This window comes from Rhinichthys klamathensis, unplaced genomic scaffold, assembly GCF_029890125.1.
Source record: "Rhinichthys klamathensis goyatoka isolate OS25496 unplaced genomic scaffold, OSU_Roscu_1.1 h1tg000232l_1, whole genome shotgun sequence".
NCBI lineage: Eukaryota > Metazoa > Chordata > Actinopteri > Cypriniformes > Leuciscidae > Rhinichthys > Rhinichthys klamathensis.
In genome coordinates this window covers 139328-163001 of record NW_026606756.1, presented here as the reverse complement: position 1 = coordinate 163001, position 23674 = coordinate 139328, and the positions used below count along the sequence as shown (strand labels likewise).

Genomic DNA, 23674 nt, shown 5'->3' with positions numbered 1-23674 from the left:
AAATGTTACATTTGACCATTGAATGCAGTAATTAGGTTTTAGTGAACAATGTATGAACTCGCACCTTTATTTTTCTATTATAATTTTCACTTTCTCCCTTCTCTAATCTCTCTTTTGTTCCCAAACATTTCTCTGTTCATCCTTAGATTGTTTATGGAGATTCTGAACAGCTGTTTAGATTGTGATGAAATTCAGTTCAAGGAAGATGGCAACTGGGCCCCCATGAGGTCGAAAAAGGAAGTGCAGGAAGTGTCTGCCTCATACAATGGCATCGATGGTAAGTTTTAGTCACTGCTGATCATCTCCTCATATTGTTGAGGAATTGCTGTAGGAAGCGTTTTGGATGCATTGTTGAACATTAAGAATTGTTCAAAAGCATCTTAAAACCCCTAATATAGCACTGGTCATTTTGCACAGCATTGTATTTTGGTGAGTAATGTAAGAAAAAATATCAGCACAGTTTTCTTGTAAAGACATACTTGACGCAATTATTGACTGGCAAGTAGCTGGTTATTTGCTGTGGTCCCGGGTTCTTTAGCAATAAGGTTTTTGTGGTTTGTGTGTATGTTTGTTTCTGGCTACCTTCAAATATATACTAATGTTCAAAAGTTTGGGGTTTGTAAGATTATATATATAACTCTTATCTATACATACACGCATTACATTGATCAAAAGTGACAGTAAAGACATTTACATTGTTACAGAAAATCTTGAACTTTATATTCGTCAATGAATCCTGAAACAAATTATCACATTTATACAAAAATATTAAGCAGCACAACTGTTTTAAAACATTGATAATAATAAGATATATTTATTGAGCACAAATGAGCATATTAGAATGATTTAGAAACAGTAAAAAATCTTACCCACCTAAAAGTTTTGAACAATAGTATCATTTTAAGTGATCAAATCAAAAAAACATTTAGGACCCCATTTACACCTATAGTTGGCACAGTTCACCTGTGATCATCATATCACCTGAGATTTATGATACTACCAGGTGTAAAGGGGGCTTGTGAAATTAATATCTCTGATCTATTAGATGGTGGAAAAAAGACGAATGTGACATTAACCTTCACCCTGAAACTATTTTGTTTACAACCCATCAGGTGGGTGTCGTACGACAGTGTCGGAGCAAAACTCTCATACAAACGGCAACAGTGGCGGCAACAGCAAAAAAGTGGAGGTGATTGATTTGACTCTTGACAGCTCGTCTGAAGAAGAGGAAGATGAAGAACCCCCTCAAAAGAAAAGCTGCCCCTCGCTGTGCAGCCTCTCTCCTCAGATGGATAATGGGTAAATGATAATTTCAGAAAAACATGTCAAATTCTTTCCTTTTCTCAAACACTTTTCTCAAGCTAACTTTTGTTGGTGTGTGTTCATAGGGTGTTGAATCTCCACAGACAAGCATCTCCTTTAAGCCGAACTCCCAGCATGCCTCAGGTGGACACCAATTACATCCCTCCACCTCCTCCTCTTATTCAGGACTACCGCCACTACTACTCTACGCCCACTGACCTGTCAGGTACAACACACAAACATCATTAGAGGAATTTGGGAAATGTGCTCATTTAAACATCAATATTTCATTTAAACTTCAATGTACTGATTTGTCCATGTTACCTCTTACAGATCTCAACTTTTTCCCCTTTTTACAAGGGGAGAATCATCAGGTAACACAATCCAAACATTTATCAGCCCGCTGTGATTGTCTATTAATAGCTATTAATAGCAAGTAGATTAGCAGTATAATAGATACTGCTAATCTAGTGAATGTTTTCTCTTTACCTGACTCTTTTTTTTTTTTTCTCCCCCTGCTGTGTCTCTCCAGCACTACAACATGGTGATGGCAGCGGCTGCATCTGCATCGGAAGATCACGACCTCCTCCTGAGTCGTTTCCTCCCGTACGGCTCGTCCCAGCTCTTCCTGGACCCCCCCTCCACCCCTGTAAGCAGCAACCTCCCTTCCATTAACGTCAACGGCAGCAGCCTGGTGTCCTCCAGCAGCCTACGGGAAAGCCTCGGACATCCACCTGCCCCACACCCCAACTCCGAATCGGCCCCCATGTCTGCCATATACGGATCCGTCCCAGACGTCATCTCGTTAGACTGACCCAGGACCGAACCCTCGTACGGGAAACTGACTGAAGAGACTTCCAAACGTTGGGAAGAAAACGTACATGCAGGATGACTGAAGGGTGTTTTTGTAAACGATGATAATCGTTGCCGTGTACAGAGAACAAATATATTTTTTGTTTTACTTTTGTATATACTTATCTATCTAGCTATCTAATGTATATGTAAACTTGAAAGAGTTTTCGCCCAACACGGCTTGCTAAGTTACTTTGGGTTTTAGCTCCTTGGAAACTGACGCTATTTTTCCCTTCACTGCTTCGGCTTTACCCCTTTAACATAATATGAACACTTTTTATGTCCTTTCCCCATCATATTCTGTGATTGTCTATATTTTGTCTGATTTCACTGGGCACAATGGCTGCGATCAGACCGTCTGCCGGACCCTTGGTTCTTCTCTCTTTTCAGCAAAACTTGACATGTCTTTGCCAATCACATTTCCCCTATAAGTGCAGAAATATTTTATATAATGCTTTTAAAGGGATAGTTCACCTAAAAATTTCACTTCTGTCATCATTTTCATGTCATCACTTTTTTTTTCTCTCCATACAATGAAAGTTTTTGACCCCACTGAAACCTTCTTACAAATATCGTTCGTGTTCCACTGAAGAAAGAAAGTCATACAGGTTTGTATGTATGTAAATGATGACTAAATCTTCATTTTTTGGCTCAACTATCCCTTTATGTTGGTGGGCCGTTAAAAAGCATTCCTTCACCTTCAGATTAACAACTGGAAGTAAAAGCATTGTTACAGATTGCCAATATCTGACCTCATGATTCTTATGTGAAATGTAATTCATGACTGTTTTTAAAACAATGTAATTCTCTAACAGTTTTACATCCATATTTTTTCTTGCTCAATGCCAAAAGAACACTTTTTAGTGTTGAAGTTTTTAGAGTGAGAGCTTGTGAGTTCAGTGAACTTAAACGTATACCTTGTGTAGAAAGTAAAGATTTACTCTTTGTGGCTGCCATGCTTGATTGTTCTCTCATTCTTTCTTCCGTCCCTCTCTTTTTACATTTTTCAGAAGGAATGTTTTGTTGGGAGGTTCAGCAGTGGCGTAGATGGTGAGGTTGCGGTGTCTTTGGTGTTGCAATGCATCCTTAACTTGCTCATAGATGTTTGTTTTGACATTGAACAGTGACTGAGGTCTCTGTTCATTTGTTTATTAGGTCGTCTGTGCTTGGTACTGTGTGGGAAGTCCTAAAAGCCACTCATCATTTCTTCTACCGTTTTGTCACGCGTGCCTTGTGTGAGTGTTTTTTTTGCATGTAAACGACTGGACCTGTTATTTCTTGTACTTCAGTTCGCCTGTATTAAAATGTCCCTCGTGGCACCCACCAGATTTGGAGCTCTTATCTACAGACTTGGAGTTTCTAAACGAATAATCCTATTGAGTAACCAATGGATGTCCTTTCAAGTGCTGCTTGGGATTAACAGAGGAAATTAATTGCAAAAGTTTTGTTCAAACAATATTTGAGAAAATTAGAACGGAAGATTGGAAAAAATAGTGTGTTCAAAACGAAAAAAAAACCCCGTTAAATTAGGAAGTTCAAATCTTTTTTATTTGTACTTACATCAAACAGGCTAAGGTGTGTGTGTGTGTGTGCGTGTGTCTGTGTGTTTGCTGGTGTGGCTCTCAGTGTGTTGACCAGACCTCTTTTTAAAGCCTAATTGGGTTTGGGACTGGGGTAATTGCCTGTGACAGAATCTAGCTATTGCGTCTTGCATTATTTGATAGACTGATGAGTCTCACTCTGTTTCCTTTGCCCTCTAAACTTCCTTTTAACATACATTTCTTCTGAAAGTATTAGATGTTTATCAGTCGATTTGTCTCGACTCTTAGATCGGTTCAAAATGTAATTGGTTAAGTAATTAACGAGATAAAAATGACAGCGACAAAAATACATATGCTGTTATGGCAAAATCCTTGTTACCAAATTGACTACTTGTTAGATCTCTAGCAGTGTTAATGATTATTTTTGACTCTATTTTAACAAGTAAATCTGGACCGTTTTTGTCCTTTGTTTCAATGTGTCTGTCTCACATGACATGTATTTGACAAGGTTTGTTACCAAGGGTATAGAAGTAAGGTTCAGTGACAAACAGAATACAAGTTTTCATTCATTTGTTCATTTTGATTATGATTGATAAATGGATAAGTTGTGTGTGTGTGTGTATGAATGTGTGTATGAAAGCGTGTGTGCATGTTTTTGTTCTTGATGTAAGGCAAACATTGTGCAAATTTGGATGTTCTAGTGATGTGCATTTATGTGTTGAAGTTGAATCCTCAACTTCACAACAAACTAATTTATATATTTTAGATGCAGAATTGTGTTATGAGTGGGCTTGGTGTCAAAGTCCAAGTTATTTTATTTTCCAATTCAGTAAGCAGACATCTATGCTCACTGCCTTAAATTTCATCCGCTCTGTGTCTGTGGCATGTTTTATGGAAAGAAAAAAAGATTTTTAAGATGTGGAAGACATATTGTACAGTAGACCAATGTCAGTTTGTATAAAGTACTAAGTAAAAAAAATATTTATTACATGCATTGAAAGAAATTGTTTACCTATTGAATGTTACATGTTTATGTAGAGACATTTAGATGTAATAAAATGCATTGAGCTAACTGGCTTTTGTCTTGATGGAAAAAAAAGAGCTGGTTGAGAATGAGATGCATGATGTGTATAAGATTTTATATTTCTTTTGGTACATTTTAAGAATTTGGAATTCACTCCTTTACATTGGAGCTGAATAGCTCAGCTATTTTAACGTGCTCACTGAAAAGTAACTTGCGCTGTAAGATGGACATAAGCTATTTGAGTTGAATGGCATACTGTTTAGTATAAAGTTCAGACAAGTCTGAATCGATCTGCGAAAAGGTGAAGATTCTAAATTGAGAACTAACCAGGTGTCTGTTCATATTTCAGAAACAACTGTATCTGGGGCAACAAACTTTGACCCATTTTCAATTCACACAGGCCTAAAGCAGATTTAATATTATATGAAATGTATCAATTTGGTTGTCTTTTTTTTAACGATAAAACCCACACATAAGGAGGCTAACCAACCAACTCCCTCTAAAATGAATATAATAAATGGTTTCTCACAATTTTGACCTTCAATTCACTACTCATTCTGATAACCCACGGTGTCTCAAATGCCACATTTTAAATCTTTCCTGCCTTTAAATCCTTTAGAACAAATCATTGATTCATGTGAATCCCCTCATTCAACTGTCATGTCAGATCCCAACTTAATGGGATAGTTCACACAATAAAAATTCTGTCATCACTTACTCAAGTTGTTCCAAACCTGTATGACGTGTCTCTCTTCTGTTGAACACAAAAGAAGATATTTTAAAGAATGTTGGTAATCAAACAGATGACGGTATTGACTTCCATAGTAGGAAAAATTACTATGAAAGTCAATGGCTACCATCAACTGTCTGGTTACCAACAATCATTAAAATATCTTCTTTTGATGATGATGACGACAAAATTTTCATTTTTTTGGGTGAACTGTCCCTTGAAGCATCTGAACCAAAGCCTTGAAGTGGTAGTAAGAAACCGTGAGAAACTGGTGTTAATTTACATGTGAACAGCAGATGGCAGTGAAAACTTACCAAGTGGCTCCCACCTGCTCCATTGCAACTCCACACAAACCCCTTTAATAAACCTCATCTCTGTTTAAACTCTTTTTTGTTATTAAAAACGTTATTTTTGTTGTGTTTTTTTCCTTCCATTACTGTATGCTATTTTATAAAGGTTTGAGCATAAAAAAATATACATAAATTATATATAAATTATATGTGTGTGCCTTAACTCTGCGTCGTCCTGTCAATCAAACAGGAAGACGAATCACTGCTCTCGATGGGCGGGAACATTTAAGAAGCGCCCGAGATAAATTCTTGGCCGCGCCGCATTGTGCTCATAGTTTTTGCACATTGAACTTGTTTGTAGCCCTATAGTAATGTAGCATCAGTGATGTTTTGTCAGTTATCAATTAAAAAGCCTAAAACTAAGTAATTAATGTGACTAAATAAAAGGCATACTCATTATAGATAGGCTAAGTACAAATGAATCTAGTGTAAAGAAGTAACCTACATTAACTGTCGTCATGGGCAACACTGAAGTTGTGAAATCGCTGGATACAACGGGAGACAGTAATCAGAGTGGTGTAATCAACAGATCCATCAGTGATCGGGAGCGCTTTAAAAGCCTGGAAGACATTGATGTGAGCGCCGATGGGAGTCCGGTGTTGAGGTGCTTGATCTCCATCACCTACTCGGTGGTTTGCATCGTAGGTTTGATTGGCAACCTGCTGGTCTTCTTCTTTATTCGCGTGAAACAAGAGAGACGCACATCCAAAATAAACTTTTTCATCCTCAATTTGGCCGTGACAGATTTTCAGTTTGTTTTGACTTTGCCTTTCTGGGCCGTGGACACGGCGCTGGACTTCAGCTGGCCGTTTGGAGACGCCATGTGCAAGATCATCCTCTCGGTGACCGTGATGAACATGTACGCGAGCGTCTTCTTCCTGACCGCGATGAGCATCACACGCTACTGGTCAGTGGCTTCAGCTCTGAAGGACAGCACTAGACAGACCAGCTGCTCCATCAGGTGGGTCAGCGTCGTCCTGTGGACTCTGGCCACCGTCGCCACCGCGCCAACATCCATTTTCTCCACAGTCACTAACGTGGCCGGAGAAAAACTTTGTTTGTTGCGGTTCCCCGAGGGGCAGTATTGGTTGGCAGTCTATCATCTCCAGAAAATACTAATCGCTTTTATTTTGCCAATGGGAATAGTCTCCATCAGTTACCTGCTGCTATTGAGGCTCATCCGACAGCGGAGCATGAAGAACAACTCGAGGCGAAGAACGCAAGTCACAAAGTCCGTCACCATAGTAGTCTTGTCGTTCTTCCTCTGCTGGATGCCCAATCATGCCATAACGTTTTGGGGCGTGCTGGTGAAATTCAACGTGGTGTACTGGGATAAGTCGTACTATATCGTTCATACCTATGTGTTTCCGGTGACTGTGTGCCTGGCGCACGCAAACAGCTGTTTAAATCCACTTATTTACTGTCTGATGCGCAGAGAGTTCAGGAAAAAACTAAAGGACATGTTTCTCCGCGCCTGAGAAACAAGTGCACACGCATCTCGCGCGACTCCATCCCGTGGAACAAATGTGTATAGGCCGAAAGAGTTATTTGACCCAAAATGTAACTTTCGGTCATTATTTCTCTCACCCTCATGTTTTTCAAGCATTTTTGACTTTATTTCTTCAGCGGAGATCAAAAGGAGACGTCAGTTCACAGGTTTGGGACAACATGAGGGTGAGTAAATAAGGACAGAATTGTTATTTTGGGTGAACTGACTCATGCGCTTGGTGTAGCCTACATCAATTGAATTGTATGAATGTCTTTGTATTGTTGTGGAACATTGTTTTCAAATAGGCTAATTCTTACGGTGGCCGAGACAGCTCAATGCGCTGCAACTGAAGCAAACACATGCAAATAGAGAAAAACGCGTGCAAATAGAAAAAAACGCATGCAAATAGAAAAAAACACATGCAAATAGAAAAACACGCGTGCAAATAGAAAAAAACACCTGCAAATAAAAAAAAAACATCTTCATCAGTTTCACAACACACGTGTGCTCCAAATAAGGAAACGCGCTGCAAAAGTTCACAACACAACCAAATACAGAAAACGCGCTGCAAATAACACAGACCACAACAGAAATGTTTCCAGGGGAACCAAATAAGTGACGAACCCGGCTGAGACGTGCTTATTGCTCGTGAGCTTCCCTATGCCACAGCCATACTCCCTTCGAAGGGCAGATTGCAGAGCCCTTTTGGAGTGAGCAAGGCTGTAGTGTGCTGTTAGGCAGCCGTGTGGAGCGCACTTGATGAAGGGAGCAACTAAAGACAACGTGGGATGTTCCCATGACAACGCAGCACGGTGTCCATCAGCCGGTCTTACAATGCTGTTAACATAACGGATGCAAATACATTTTTATTTTTAGTTTACAAAAAAAGCTTTTAAAATGTGCGTTATATATCTGTGTCTCAACTTAAAAATTTTGGACCCTACATTATCTAACATTTCTTACGAAACTTTTCTTTATGAAAATGTAATAACATGAAACAATTTGTAGTGTAACTGATGTATAGATAAATATCTTTCCTTCATGTTTTTCTTCTTTATCTTTTTTATTTATTTATTTTAGTTTCCAGCTCATTGTTCTTTTCTCATTTGTATTCTGATGACATTGAACATATTGTTAATACATTTTGTACATTGTATACAAGTTGTATGTCCTAAAAAATGTAATCTCTGTATATGTTTTGCACAAACAAATAAATAAATAAACAAATAAATAAAGTACAATTTTAAGCTGTAAGCACCAGCACGCATAGATTTATGGATATCTATGCCAGAACGTCCCAGCCGGGTCCGTCACTTATTTGGTTCCCCTGGAAACATTTCCGTTGTGCTCTGTGTTATTTGCAGCGCGTTTATGTATTTGGTGGTGTTGTGAGTATTTGGAGCACACGTGTGTTGTGAAACTGATGAAGATGTTTTCTTAATTTGCAGGTGTTTTTTTTTTTTTTTTGCACGCATTTTTTTCTATTTGCATGCGTTTTTTTTCTATTTGCATGCGTTTTATTTAATTTGCATGTGTTTTTTTCTATTTGCACGCGTTGTTTTCTATTTGCATGTGTTTTCTTCTATTTGCATGCGTTTTCTTCAGTTGCAGCGCGTTGAGCTCTCTCGGCCACCGTAAATTCTCGATATAAAATGTTACATTACTTTTGCGTTAAAACCAACAATTTAAAAAACGCAGCTAAATTAAATTGAGTGGCAATACCTTTCAATGCACTATACTTCAATGGCTGATATGCTAATCATTTCTCTTCCAATTTCTTTTTTTTAATTAATACATTATTGTGCAAGTTCCAGGGTTAATTGTGTAGGCTATAGCCTATATTGTTTTTTTAATGTTAAATTAAAACATGTTTAATTTATAAAATAAATAAAATAAAATAAAACACAGAATATATGAGACATTGGATGTTGTCGGTGAGGATTACTCCTCAGTATTAGCCTTTGAGTCAAAAGTCCAGTTACACAAATGCGTTTTCCCTATCAGTGTTTTTGTATGTTGGTTTACACCTTTTTTGTTTTGTAAATTTCATCCTCCAAAATCAAATTCCAATATCATCATGTGTGACAAATTTACACAGCATATTAATTAACATTTTTGTTGGTTTAATATTATAGGATGTTACCTTTGCCATTTTTGCAATTCAATGAATTATTGTTGCATATATATACTGTTTAAATTTAGCCGAGATGCCTATACTAGGCTGTTTAATGGCCAGTTCCATTGTGACAACTTGCCCCGCTATTGGGCAACGAACTGTGAAATTTAATAACCTGCAGAGAAATATTAATCAGAACAAACATTGTTACGAAAACTAGCATCAGTCTCCCATATGTACCTTTTCATCATAAGCCATTTTGAATTATTTTTAAAAACTCAAAATACATATTCTCAGCATTTTACATTAGTGATAGGATATTACCAAACATACAATTCATTTAATATTTTTAGAGAACTTAATAAGGATGGACGACCACACCACCTGGTTAACCAAAAGGCTAAGTTAAGTTGACAACCGTTTGTCAACTTTATTTTCTCTCCCTCACACATTCTGAATGACAACACACTCTCTCTGCGTTTCCCTCTTGCAGTGCTTTCCATATCCAGTCTTGTCTCATTCTCAATTAGCATTACTGACAGACACTCCCACAAGCTCCAAGCCAAGATACCACCATCCCGATCACAGCATTCTGGAATTCATTAGGCAAAAATAAGCAGAAATGTGTTTCATTTAGTCGAGCCAGGCCATATCAGTTTTTCAGAACATGTTTTTGTATCCTGTAGAAATGACAGCTCTGCGGCATGCAGTTAATTACCCAGAAAGGGGCGATCAGGTTCATAACTGATGAGAATGCTTAACGTCTTGTTAAATTGTGGTTGCTTTAAATCACTTACATAGTAAGCTATAATGATGGTCATTTGCAGGCAATTTGGAAGATTTGAAAAGACAGTACATCTGCTGCTGTTTACCGTCACACTCGCACAGGAGCCTTTTAATGGACACCCGGCACAGAAGTGATGCTCTCGACGATGTTCTTTTGGTTATGATGCGTCACACTCCAGTGTTCAGACTGCAGACAGGGCAACGGACTGTGAGGAACAGTCTGGGCAGCAGTCAATATTTTTTGGATGCATATAATTTCCCATTGAAGACTAACCAAAGTATCCTTTAAAAACAAAGCAGTAGCAGTTATTGGCTCCTCATAACTCTGCTGCTCTCATTTTATGTGTGCACTTAAATGTCATTTGAATACTATTTGAAATGTCATTGAAGGTCCTGTTTGTGTACACACTGTGTGTCTATTCAAAGCCTATGTTTTGACCAGTGCTGCTGCTACTAAAACAATCCTTCCTTGTATTTTGATGTGATGTGGTCACATGTGATGGTGTGGAATGGACTACCTTCCCTTTCTGTTAAATGGCTCTTTGTTTCATCCAGGGTCTACACTGCTGTGCTGTGTGGATGCAAATCTACCAGTTTGTCTATTGATGTTGGTCAATATTACAAAACTCACTTTGGTCTCCAGCTGAGTGTGCTGATATAATCAGATCCCCACTGTTAACAGGATTTCCTGTGGAGACATGGTTTCCTATTACCGAGTGAGTTAGGAGTTATGTTAGTCACTTCTTAATGCACATCATCATATCATATTCCCATTATGATAAGAATTTTACCCATTTAAAATTGTATTTGCCCCCTTGGATTCTGCCCACAGCATTTCAGTAATATTGCAGAATTATTCATATAAACCAAAAAGTAGAAGTAAATGTACTGTACTACATGTATTGTAATTGACTTGCTTTTATTTTTGCAGTTATTATCTCTGTTGTTGTAATTTCTTATTATAATTAGGCCTGATTGTTTGACCTTTTTGAATGAAATACATTTGATCATGTCTGTGTTTTGTTTGGCTCTTTCTAGTGAGACTTCAAAGTCTGACAATGACTTCTAATAAATTCTATAAAAGTTTATAGAATTGAGCAGGCTTTCAAAATCCAATCATGTTTTCAACATCCGTTGTGTTGTATGGGAATATGATCTATCAGGAAATTATTTCAAACAATTAAAGGGACTAATTAAGCTTGAACTTTATTTGCATAGGCAAATGAAAGATCTGTTTGATGTTGCAGAATTAACACACAATGGATCCTCTCTCACTGTCCATAGTGATGAGGATTTCATAAACCTTAGTTAGGGTATTTTATCAGTGTGTGTGTGTGTGTTACCTGGGAATTGAACCCATGACCAGGTTCAATCAGTTGAGCTACACTATGGCCAGCATTCATATGTCATGCATGTTTATAAGACTGTTTCAGACAAGAAGATCATTTAAGCACTTCACCTTGCGAACTTGCCCTCTTGATCCCATCCAAATCCCCTCTCTACTGAGAGATCTCTGGTGGTTATCTCTCTTCTGATGCCAAATCATTATGTAGTGGTGCTGTACCATCTCACTTCATACTTAACATAATACAATGTTAGACCTTACCAGGCTTTTTACAGTAAATACTGTTCCCCTATATTACAGCAAAACACTAGATATTTTACATTTATTTACCCTGGAAATTACACCAAGGGTTAACAGTGTATTATCACCAACACGAGAAACTATAAGCCAGGCTCGCTTCTTTTCATGACTACTGCTGTGGAATGAAAACATGACGCTATACATCTCATCCCCCCTTCCGGTGTTTTTTTTTTTTTTTTTTTTTTTGCATATGCGTTGTCAGAATGTCCACATCCCTCTCTGACACCTCAAACTTAAAGTTGACAAGAGGGAATTATTCTTACTTCCAGCTAAAATCACCTCACCAAATTTCTCACTATCAGCTGAAGGTCGCACAGATGTTGCCTACAGGAGTGTCGAAACAGTGTCATCTTTGATGACAAGTCACATTTTGTGAAAATCTATTCCTGCTGATGGTCTAAGGGGAAATAATACTTGCAGTATTCTTGACCACAACACTGATCAGTACTTTGTCCTGGCTCAAAAAAATAATTGCAATGAAGTTTCCACATGGTGAATGTTACATCAATGTTAATTCTCTGTCATTGTAATTAATTTAATTTGTTGTATTTTATTTAATGATTATTAGAAGTTATAAGAAATGGTCGTCAACAATCTTTCAGAGGCATTATTAATAAATGAACCGTAGTCATTCATCAAATTGTTCTGCTAATATTATTATGATAGTATGTCCAGGAACCAAAATTTGGCAGAGAGAGAGTCACATTTCCTGCCAAATAACTGTTTGACGTTGACCCGAGGGCTTATACAAGGACAATCAGGCCCCTTCCTCTTTCACTTCTTGGACAAAATCTATAAACAAGCATAAAAAAAATAATCCAACAATGTACAGTACTGTATAATTTCGCTCAGGTTTATGGGAAAATTTATAAAAAAATGTATACATTTATAAATATATATTATAAATATATAAATATCAGATGTGTCAAATAACGAGAGAATAGTGCAAAAGTGAAATAGAAAATGAAATGTATTACATTTATGGCAAAAGAGACTTTTGTTGCGGTAACGCGTTCAATCATTTCAAATAATTGCAAATGATTAAACATGCAAACATTTTCCTGCATAAAGTGTGGGAAGCATAGCCTATCATCTGGAATGACGTTTAAAAACAAGTGTGTGTGTGTGTGTGTGTGTGTGTTTTAACTGTAATCTGACATTGCTCTAGCCTCGCAGAAGCGCAAATGACGTCACCAGCTTTTCAAGGCCAGAAGGGGGCAACACATCTCTTAAGTGGCATAAATATAACCAATGATAAACATACATTCAGATATAAAAAAATAAAAAAAAATAGCCTAAAGGTAGCCTACGCAAACAATTTTTTTGGAATTATAAAACTAAAAAACTAAATTTAGCTCCGATTGGGATTTATTGTTTTGCACCAGCTATTACTACAACTCATGATTCAAACAAGACTGTTTTTGAGTCATCAATGAAAATATAACTAGCATCATAATAAATATTGACTCTGTAGCTAATCAGTACTAGGCTATAATGAAAATCACTATTATACATAGGCTAGCTATTAGCCTACATAACATTTTTCTTTCCTGAATTGTATACTCCACCCAAAGCAATTCAGGTGTTGATATCAAATAAATGTTTTCCAAACTATCTCTCTCAATGACCTGAATCTGAGACAAAGTCCAGCCTTTTTCCAGGTAAGGATGACGTCAGGCGCACAGCAGCGTCTCCTGTTGTTCCCTGCTACAATTTCAAACGCTGCTAGGACCACGAGGAAGTTCCGCCCTCTCTAACGTCTGATTGGCCAACACGTAATTTATTCAGCTATGCCTCTCTACTATTGGTTTACGCAGTTGTCGGTAAGGAAACGGGTCCAGATAAGCCTGGTGGTGTATCGCGTCAGGTGAAAAATCGCAGTCTGTTGTCAGACGTTAAAAGTTGTTTTTGCGTAATCAAACTAAACCGTAAAACGTAACTGCTGTTTTAATTTATTCAAATACTAATATACGCGCTACTTTTTATTTATTCAACCAAGGAGAAACCATGAAGAGTTTGAAGTATCGACTGAAAAAGCATGAAGTTACCATCACAGTAAGTTGAGAGTTTGAAACAGATTTGCTTTGGTTTGTGTTAATTTATGAAAACTACTGAATCGAAATTGCGTGATATTTGTTTCTTGGCATAGTTGAATTACTTCATATCTTCCGGTGTGTTGTTTCATGCACTACTCATAGTTGTTTTGTTCTCAGAGGCTTTACTCAGATCATCTTGCATTAAGGCAAATCTTTTGACGCCTCATCATGTCACATTCACTAATAGGGCACTGTAATCTTTGTGCTGCATGATGCAACTTTTTGGTCGAACTTTGGAAAATTGTAATTACACTTGCCTCTCATTGCTGTTGTATTTTGTATTCGAAATTGTATTACATTACATATTCCGTATGTAGTTAAGAGATAATTTTCTATTAGAATACATTGAGCTTCTGAAAATGACGAAATGGTTTTATTTTCCTCGAACGTGCAATCTAAAATAACTCAAACAATCTTAAATTCAGATGCAGTGAACACTTGAAATCTTTACCCTCCCCTTTTTTTAATTTCCATGTCAAAGAGCCTGGCACACAGAACCGTGTGGGAAGCTGCATGGGGGTTAGTTATTGAGGGGCTTTTTCAAGGGTTTTGTTTTGAACTGGCTTTAAAAGGAGGGGATCCCACTGCGTGGTGAAGATGATTCAGAGGAACCAACCGATATCATGTTCACTCAGCATTTGATGATCATTGCTTTATCACTCTATGAGCTCTGTTTTGACTTGATGCCTTTTTGACACATGGGAAAGAAGCATTTCCACAGGCTTTCAGAGCCGGACTATTGTCACTGGTTGCCCTCTGATTTAACAACACAAAGGATCATGGGAGCACACCCTCTCTTTTTGTGACGTGTGTGTAGATGGCTGGAGGAGTTCTCTCAGAGTTTCAGCATTCATTCAGTAAATTTATAGGCACACAAATGTTTTAGTTATATTTTAGTTACCTTATTCAAAATATCCCCTGCAAATGAACAGTAATTTATATCTTATTATCTAAACAAATGCAATTTTGGGTTCTATTAGAAATAGACGAGTGTGAAAAGTCAAGCAGGAATGGAAGAAACATTTACAGATTTGCTGGAGTCTCAAAATCTACATTTTGCAGTTCATTCATTTTACAATTTATCCCAATTTACTGAATAAATGATAAATGGCAAGAGAGAGGATTACTCATTTTTCCAGAAGTAGAATGTGCAATAATAAACAAATGTTTATTTGGATTATGCTGATGCATACAGGAATATTCTAATAGCCGTGGAGCATGTTAACATCTTATTTAAAATAAAAGCATGACCAGAAAATAGACTAATCAGAACAATGTGCATGTTAACATGATTACTGACTTTTGTCTGTGAGGAAAGAGTAAAAAAAAAAAGAATGTGTCTTTGGGTCAAAGGCAAAGCAAAGCAAGGCAAGTTTATTTATATAGCACATTTCATATACACAATGGCAATTCAAAGTGCTTTACATAGAAGAAATTAAAATAATCAAAAGAAATAAGAATAATTAGACTCTCCATGCTTTGAGTGAACCCTTGGTATTTCTAGCTGATGTGATCCTAATGATCTGAGTGATCTGTTAGGTTTATATTCAGTGAGCATATCTGCAATATATTGAGGTCCTCCTAGCCCATTGGATGATTTATATACGAGTAATAATACTTAAAAATACTTCAAACATCAAAATGAGTTGTTTGTAGTTGTACTCTTTACAACATCCTGGCACTATAGGTACAGTTCACGCAAATGTTGTCACCTTATGCTGTTCCACACCCGTATGAACCCTAAAGGGTCCTATGAATTTTTTTTTATTTTTTTATTTCCCAAATTCTGTGTTTTCTGTTTTAATTTTCTGAATTCCAATATAATGGGCCCTTTTCACATTTCCGGGTTTCTCAGAAGCGGAATTTGTCATAGTTTGGTAAACGTCTATAGCGGTGAATGAGAGAATACATTAAATATATTTTTTTCCCATTTGCTCAAATAGCAAAAGAAAATCTCTACAATAGTGTTTTCAAAACTTTCAAAAAGAGGAAAAAATAGAGAGATTGATAACGGCAGTCAGAAGAGAGAAATGTCAATCTTACCATCACTTCCACAGCTGCTGTATCAGAAACACCCTCGCAGTAGTGATAACTATTTTTTGTAATTTGAAGCCTATTAAAAACGTTACATGATTTACGATGCTGATGAGCGTTAAAATGCGTCATCACAGTCTGTAAAAAGGGTCCATGGTTTAAATGTGTTTTAAATTAATAATCAAAAATAGTTTTGTCTAAGGAAATGATGAAATGCCCATGAAGTGAACTCTATATAGTGAGACCCCAGACGCTGCCTGAGTGTAAACTGTGCTGCTCGTTCACACGACACGCAGAACATCCAGACGTACATTCACATACACTAGTCCTGGTCCATATCTCAATTGTGATTATTATTAATCCTAAATTCCATTTTATTATGACTGGATTCTGTGGTTTTTGTCCACATGGAAGAACATTACCCAATATTCAGCCAAATATCTCATTTTGTGTTCCCCGGAAGAAATAGTCAAACGATTTTGGAACAACATGAGGGGTAGTAAGCGATGACACAAATTTCAATATGGGGTGAACTAACCCTGGAGAAGATGTTTAGTCACTGAAGCGCACTGCCATGTTTACATTCTACTCAACTCTGTCTTATAAAGTATCATAGTGTTCACGCAGTGGTGTTTCTGGCTCTGTGGAGCCCTTGAAGCATGCCTGAGGCCTGAATTAAATGAATGCACAATGTCCTAGTACTGCATCTCACTTGCAGTTTCTGTTTTCATTTTTCAATTAAGTGAACAAACTACCAAAAGCTATCAACCCTTAGAGATAAATTTCTCAAAACTCTCTGCCTTAATTTTGTTTTTAGTTGAGTGCAAATTCCACAGTTTACTTTTGATAACATCTAATTGATCTAACTGATGAATCTAATTGTACTGCATCCACTGTCTCTCAACATCATAGAATAGTTTTCTGTAGTACCTTATTTGCTGGTGGTATTATACATGACCGTCATCGGTTGTCTTCAAGATTGGCTATTGATTTTCGATGGAGGTAAAAATATCTTAGTAGGGTTTCTTTGTTGAATCACTGAAGCTGTTTGCATTACAAATAGCCATTTTAAGGGCCTCTTTGTTCTCCAGCTGTAAAGGGTGAAATCAGGACAACTATACACTGCTTAAAGGGACAGTTCACATGAAAATGAAAATTGTCATCCTTTACTCCGCCTCATGACATTCCAATCCAAACCTGTATAACTATTATCTCTTCTGTGGAACACAAAATAATATATTTTGAGGAATGTCTCTTTTTTTTGGGGGGGGGGGGGGGGTGATTATTCATCCAAATCTTGCCATATTACACAGTATAAATTCCAATTTTATGACTGGATTCTGTGATTGTTGTCCACATTTTCAGCAACATGGAAATCATTGGGCCTCTAAACACAGATTAACAGCCTCAGTCGCCATTCAACTATGTTGTTTTGAAAATCATATTTTTGAAGCCTGGGGTTAAAATATTGATTACTTGGTTTTAAACCGATTCTCATTTTGAAAAACTAATTCCAATATTTTATCTTTTGGTCTATGCTGTTTTCAGTTGATGCAACATGGCATCATGACTTTGCGTATAAACAGACACGCCACTTTCAAGTCAAGTGGCGTGTTATCTATACGCATTTTGAGCTATCCGCGAGTATGTCCACGCCGAGACGAACCGTCATCTTTTGCGTGTGTGTCTACGCTGTTAAATGTCCGAGTGATTCCGCGTGTATGTACACGCCGTTAAATGTCCGAGTGATTCCGCGTGTATGTACACGCCGTTAAATGTCCGAGCGAAACGAAGCAAAATGTAGATCTACATCTGGGGAGCGATATTTTTTTTCCTAGGATGGTAGGGGAACACTCATAAATGGTATTAACCCCAGTGACGGGTAGGTTTAGGGACGGGGTTGGGGTAGGTCATATATTTATATATACAGTAATGTAACGTTAAGTCTACGGCGTTGATAAACACGCTGAAAAGCGATTATGCGTGTTGATAGCACGCCAAAAATGGAAATACGAATTGGCGTGTCATACATACGCCATTTCATGAGATCAGTCTGGTTGATGAATGAACAAAGTTTTGTAACATGCCTCCGAGTCCCATCCAATAAATTGCAATAAGCTTTGTTACTTCTAAGATCATACAAAGTCTAAATTTTTGTCAATTTTATTTAATACTGTATTGACAGGAAATATTCAGGAAATATGCCTTGTACTGTCCCTGATTGACAATTAGTTGAATTTAATTAAAATCTAATTGCAACTTGTGAATTGAGTCAAAATTTGTCGATGCCCAGCCACTTCACAATGTGGAAGAAAAGATCTGATTTCATGATTTGATCATAATTTCCCAAGCTCTCGTTTTGATTCAATTCTGATTTTGCATTACACCATTTTAATCCACAATGCGGAGGCAAATTATTCATGCAGTGAATAGCAAAGGTATTTATTTCATTTAATAAAAGTTGCGGGGCAGCATTGACTGGTTTCTGTGTATGAATGTTTCTATGTGTGAGTGTGTATGTGTGCTTCAAAGAAGGCAACAAATTAATAAAGAACAGTCATTAAACTGACTGAAACATGTCTGTGAAAAATTAGCCAACACACGTTTCAATACACACCTTACAGAATCAAGTATTTAGTCAGACTGGTATAAAGAGTTTTAGTTTTCATCATCAGTAAAATGTTTTGAAAAGAATCAATCATCCAGTCCACCAGGAATATCGTGCAGTATTTATTTATTTATTTATTTTCCGAATTGATCGGTGGAAGTTCAGGAGTGTATAAACATAGTGTATCTGTGTTTGTGCCTGTCTGTCTGAAAGCTTTGCTGTGTCCGTGTCTCTAGTGCCCACTGAGCCTCTCTGAAAGCTTTGCTGTGTTAAGCTCGGGCCCCCAATGTAGTGGGAAACTGACAGTGAGGATTGAAGGTTATCCTAGGATGAATAAATGGCTGGGGATTACAGGGAGTGGGAATTTGTTGTAGTTGAAAGCCCTCAGGCTTCTATGTACAGCTCAAAAGACAGGAACCCGGAACCCAGTCGTCAGTACATGGCAGAGTGGATGTTACTGCAGTAAAATGAGTTGCAGTCCGGTTCTCTCTTCAATCCTCAAAGAGAATTCATTTGAGCTTTGATGTTGAACTGAAGTATTAATTATATTGACGGAGTCCAAAACAAGGTTTTAGCTTTTTCAAAGTGGAAAAGAAAACCACCTAAGCAGGTTCAGTTTCAAGTATGTGAACCGCACACAATATCAGATTATTATGATCCTCTGTTAGATAAGAAATATGCATCAAAGAAATATTCAAACCTGGTGGTCAATGCATTATAAATTATGTAAAAGCGTTTTCCTTTTGCACCGAATCAAGGTGGTTTGAAAGCCTGAGCTCTGTTCTGAACATGTGCAATTGGTGCCTCGTTTGATCTGATTTCATTAATTCAGGAAGGCTGACTAAAGGAGAAAGATGATGTTTCAGACAATTTTTGATAACGTGAATGTCATTATTTTGTACTTGCAGTGATTAAGCTGATCCACTGCATGAATTTCAGAGACTGATTAATAAGTATGCAGTACGCACTTTAATGCAGCTTAGTTTTAGCATTTGTATTGGCAGGTCTGGGCCAGAAAATTTGGCTCTGTGCTGGCCAATAAAACCTGCCGGTCTCGAATCATGGAACTGTTGTCACCGGAGGCCCAGGGGTGGAGGGGGGCAGGATAATGTTTTCACCAAGTAAAGTTTACAAAGCAGTCTTACAAGACTGACGCAACACAAAAAAAGACAGCAGAAAACTAGATTGATCCATTAGTATGAACAAAGATGTCTGCACAGGAACCAGCCAATGCGGTGCACATTCAGCTAATGGACATCTCATTTCTATGTGGAGTTGCACAGCAGCTCCAGCCTTTTGGTTATGTATTATATCTTCTGACCACAGTTCAGCTTATAATTGGATCATGATCAAATTACCTGGGAACATATTTTAACACAATTGAAACAAAGACTACAATGTGTGTTTGTGGCCAAGTTATGTTGTAGCACACTCTTGTCAATGAATGGTAAACTATTATGAAGTTTGTGAAGTGAATTTTGAGTCTTTTTATTTCAGCAAGTTTTATGTAGGCTACTTATTTGCTCATTTGAAAATAGTAGAAGCCATTGGAGCAAATGTTTAATGCCATTTGATCATTGATCCTGAAACGCAGGGCTTATCAGCAAGTTTTTGGTTGTATGCAGGCTTTTTGTTGCACTTCCTCATTCCGTTTTCGCTGAAGTCATCGAGACGATGGTTGGAAAAGGAGTGAGATAGAAGAATGAGCTGTACCAGATGTCACACAGTTGTATGATTGCTGTTGACAGCATAACATCTGGCACATTTTCTCATCGCCCCCTATTTGAATGATTTTCACTCCTACCTTCCACTGTATTGGAAACAAAATCTCTTTATCGGTCCCAGTCTCGCTCTCTTGGAATGGATCTGAAAGGACATGAGACATTTCTTGCTTGAAATCAACTTGCATAACCAAAGCAGACACTTTCCTGCTAAAGGATAAGAGACTGATTCAAGATTGTATGCATATAAAACTTGCAGGGAGAGAGACGCATAACTATCTTAGATGGTGTGTTCATTATATAGGGTCAGTAAGTAATTTTGAGTTTGAGCAGCTAATCAAACACACCAGCAATTGGCTTTGTTTTGAAGTTGCTTGCTATAGATATAGGCTATGTGTTTAAAGCTCTCAGTATTAATATATATATATATATATGTGTATATATACATTTTTTTTTGTCACCCAGAACTGTTGCTTCTGAGAGCTTTAAAGCAGTTGCGCTTGCTAAGCAGTAAAGCAGCTGTTTTTCAGTTGAGCCATACAGCCATGCTTGCCCACACTCGTCTTGTACACTAGAGTATGTGTGTTCAAAACACGTACAAACAACACGCTTCCATGACTTTGATGTATGATTTTGTGACCTTAGTAGGGCAGGACTCTCCTTTGTCTTTCTTCATCTCCCCAGAGTGGGCTCAGATAACAACCGGCATAATTTTGAAAAAAACCTTGATATAAATTTTTGGTCAAACCGCCCAGCACTAGCTCAGATAACAGTATAGTCTCTGTAGACATGATGCGATAGAGAATACTTAACACTTTTGTTTTTTTCCTCATCCATTCTTCTCCTGTTTTTCACCTGGCTCCTTTCCAGAGACTCTATGCCTTGAGTATTCATTTCATATGACTTAATTTTGAGACATTTAATGTATTCCTGGTATTCCGTCTTTCACATATTCTTTCTATTTAACTTGGCTCCTAACTCGAACAAAGGAGCAGAAATATTAATGAATGGCGCCAAATTCTCATTAATGCTCGTCACTAAAAAGAAAATATGAGAATGGACAAGATTCAGGGAAAGATATGTGCTGAACATAGCAGTTTTGTCACTCAAGAAAGATCTATATTGTGTTAGTGTTTACTACATGCATGTTCATTTACTTAGTACTAATATGTACTTCAGTAAATGACTCTAGGATGAAAAGTGGTTTAATTGTCACTGTGTTGAGATGTCTGTAAATGTAATTTCTGGACAGAAAAATGGCAAATATCATGGCTGAAGAAATTGTCAATGCTTTTGCATTCCCTCGAGAAACTTTGTGTTCGCTTACAAAACTTTTGAGCGAAGTCAGCGAACGCAAAGTTTCTCTGAGTAACGCAAAACGTATGCGTGAGAATGCAAAAGCATTGAAATAAATGTCCTGTTAGGGACTCCGTAGGAATGGACTGGGATTGAAAAACAATTTGAGACCAGTGACTGTCATTTTAGAAAATAAATCTTTGTTCATTGTATTATTCATACATTTTTGTTGTTGTTGAACATAGATTTTTTTCATTTAATGACTCTAAAAATTAGAGTTGTTCCGATACTAGTATCGGAAATGCCGCCGATACCAATACAAATTCTGGCATCGGAATCGGCGAGTACTTCTACCCATGTACCGATCCGATACCGTTTTCTTAAACAATAACTAACTAGTTATGCACGCTAGCTTTGCTTAACGCTGCAAATCGGAGATCAATTCTTCTTCGCTGCTCTAAACAGTGGTTGCTTGTGGCAACACAGGAAGTTGTGCTGTTGCCACAAAGAGCAGTGAAGAAGAAAGCGCGCACTAGCAGTATGTCCGCTGTTTGGCAGTATTTAAGACTGGACCAACCAGTAAAACGGCGACATGTCTCATATGCCATACTGCAATTTCGAGGGGTGGCACAAGATTAGCAGCTTCAACACTTAATAAAGCATTTGAAGATGCGTCACCCCGCAGAACACGATGTCAGACGGAGGATGAGCCGCGCCAGAATCAACAATCTCTGGAAGCTTTATTCAAACGAAGAGAAAAGTTTTCAAAAGACAGCCAATGAGCGATACAATTAACCGACAAAATTATCGAGTTTATTGTTCTGGATGACCAGCCGCTGTCAACTGAAATGCCGTGTATTTAACAAAATTGTTTCTGGACTTTAAGTTAGGCTATAAAGAGGTTCTTTTCTTATATTATTCATATATAATTTTTTAGATTCCTAGATTTATTTGTTGCACTTTTTTTAAACAGTTATATTGTAAACCTAAAATACCTTTTTCAGTTTAAAGTATTGGATGTGTGGCTGCATTTTAAGTTCTTTTTCACTTAAGAAAAATAAATAATATATTGCTGTGAAATGTATGTCAGATAATAAAAATACTCTAGTTCACTGTATGTATTTTTTCATGTTTTATTAAGGGATAAGTCTGAAGCACACCATAAAATAATTCTATCAATTAATATAGGGCTAGTATGAATTGCAGCTGTATAGATACACACCCAGGTATCGGATCAGTACTCGGTATCGGCCGATACCCTGAGTCCAGGTATCGGTATCGGGAAGGGAAAAAGGGTATCGGAACATCTCTACTAAAAATGTAATGTAGTGTAATATTTTCCTTGAATACAAGCGAATGTACACCGTTTTGCCAATTTTTCATTTTGAGTACTGATAGTTCTCAAAAAGGAGTACTCGGGGGCTGGGCGTGCACAGACATGGCGATAATGAAAATATTTGAATAAAACTCTGTAACGAAAATTAATGTTGACAAATAGAAATGACACATTTATCAAAATATGAAAATATGACTTGGAAAAATAACTGCTAGATTATCTATGTTTTTGAAAAATCAACATCTAAAAGGAATAGCTGAGGTGAAGCTAAAGAGTGAATGAACACCAGTAAACTGAAGCACGTTTTATATGACACATCCTATATGAGATTAATCAGATATCCTGCACAATATAAACAAACTTATATCTGCTCAAAAGGACACAAGTGCTAGCCAGAAGGTGTTACTCCTGTTGTGCATGCGTTCTTCCCATAACACAGGCAACTAAAGCACAAATAATTCACAACATTTCCAGTCTACGGTGTTTCTAGTCAAATTAGCGCATTTTTCCGAGCTGATAATCTAATGTTAAACCTATAGGGGTGTGAATTGTCACTGGTCTCACGATTCAATTCGATTGCAATTATCATGTCAACGATTCAATTAAATATCACGCGCATCATGATGCTTTGCAATATTACTGCACATGGCTACATTTTCGTCAATGAATACAAGCAGTCAGATATATGAACTTTTTTTATTTTATTGAAACCATTTTATCTACACTAGTAAATACTAAAAACGCATGA

General features: G+C 37.4%; 3 protein-coding genes across 3 annotated transcripts in view; all 3 read left to right on the top strand.

Annotated features, from left to right (window-relative positions):
• The window catches only part of pias1a (protein inhibitor of activated STAT, 1a), a 51869-nt gene extending 49180 nt beyond the window's left edge, over positions 1-2689 (top strand). Inside the window, exons 10-14 of the mRNA XM_056265342.1 lie at positions 147-277; positions 1113-1299; positions 1389-1528; positions 1636-1676; positions 1835-2689. Coding sequence (XP_056121317.1) covers positions 147-277; positions 1113-1299; positions 1389-1528; positions 1636-1676; positions 1835-2116 — 781 coding nt within the window. The 3' untranslated portion in view covers positions 2117-2689. The remainder of the gene's footprint in view (positions 1-146; positions 278-1112; positions 1300-1388; positions 1529-1635; positions 1677-1834) is intronic.
• A 3568-nt stretch (positions 2690-6257) lies between these two features.
• rxfp3.3a1 (relaxin family peptide receptor 3.3a1) lies at positions 6258-7546 on the top strand. Its single transcript, XM_056265374.1, has one exon. The coding sequence runs from the start codon at positions 6258-6260 to the stop codon at positions 7275-7277; it is 1020 nt and encodes a 339-aa protein (XP_056121349.1). The 3' UTR covers positions 7278-7546.
• Positions 7547-13677: 6131 nt separating this feature from the next.
• Positions 13678-23674, top strand: part of uacab (uveal autoantigen with coiled-coil domains and ankyrin repeats b) — a 75795-nt gene continuing 65798 nt past the window's right edge. The window contains exon 1 of the mRNA XM_056265464.1: positions 13678-13890. Coding sequence (XP_056121439.1) covers positions 13843-13890 — 48 coding nt within the window. The 5' untranslated portion in view covers positions 13678-13842. The remainder of the gene's footprint in view (positions 13891-23674) is intronic.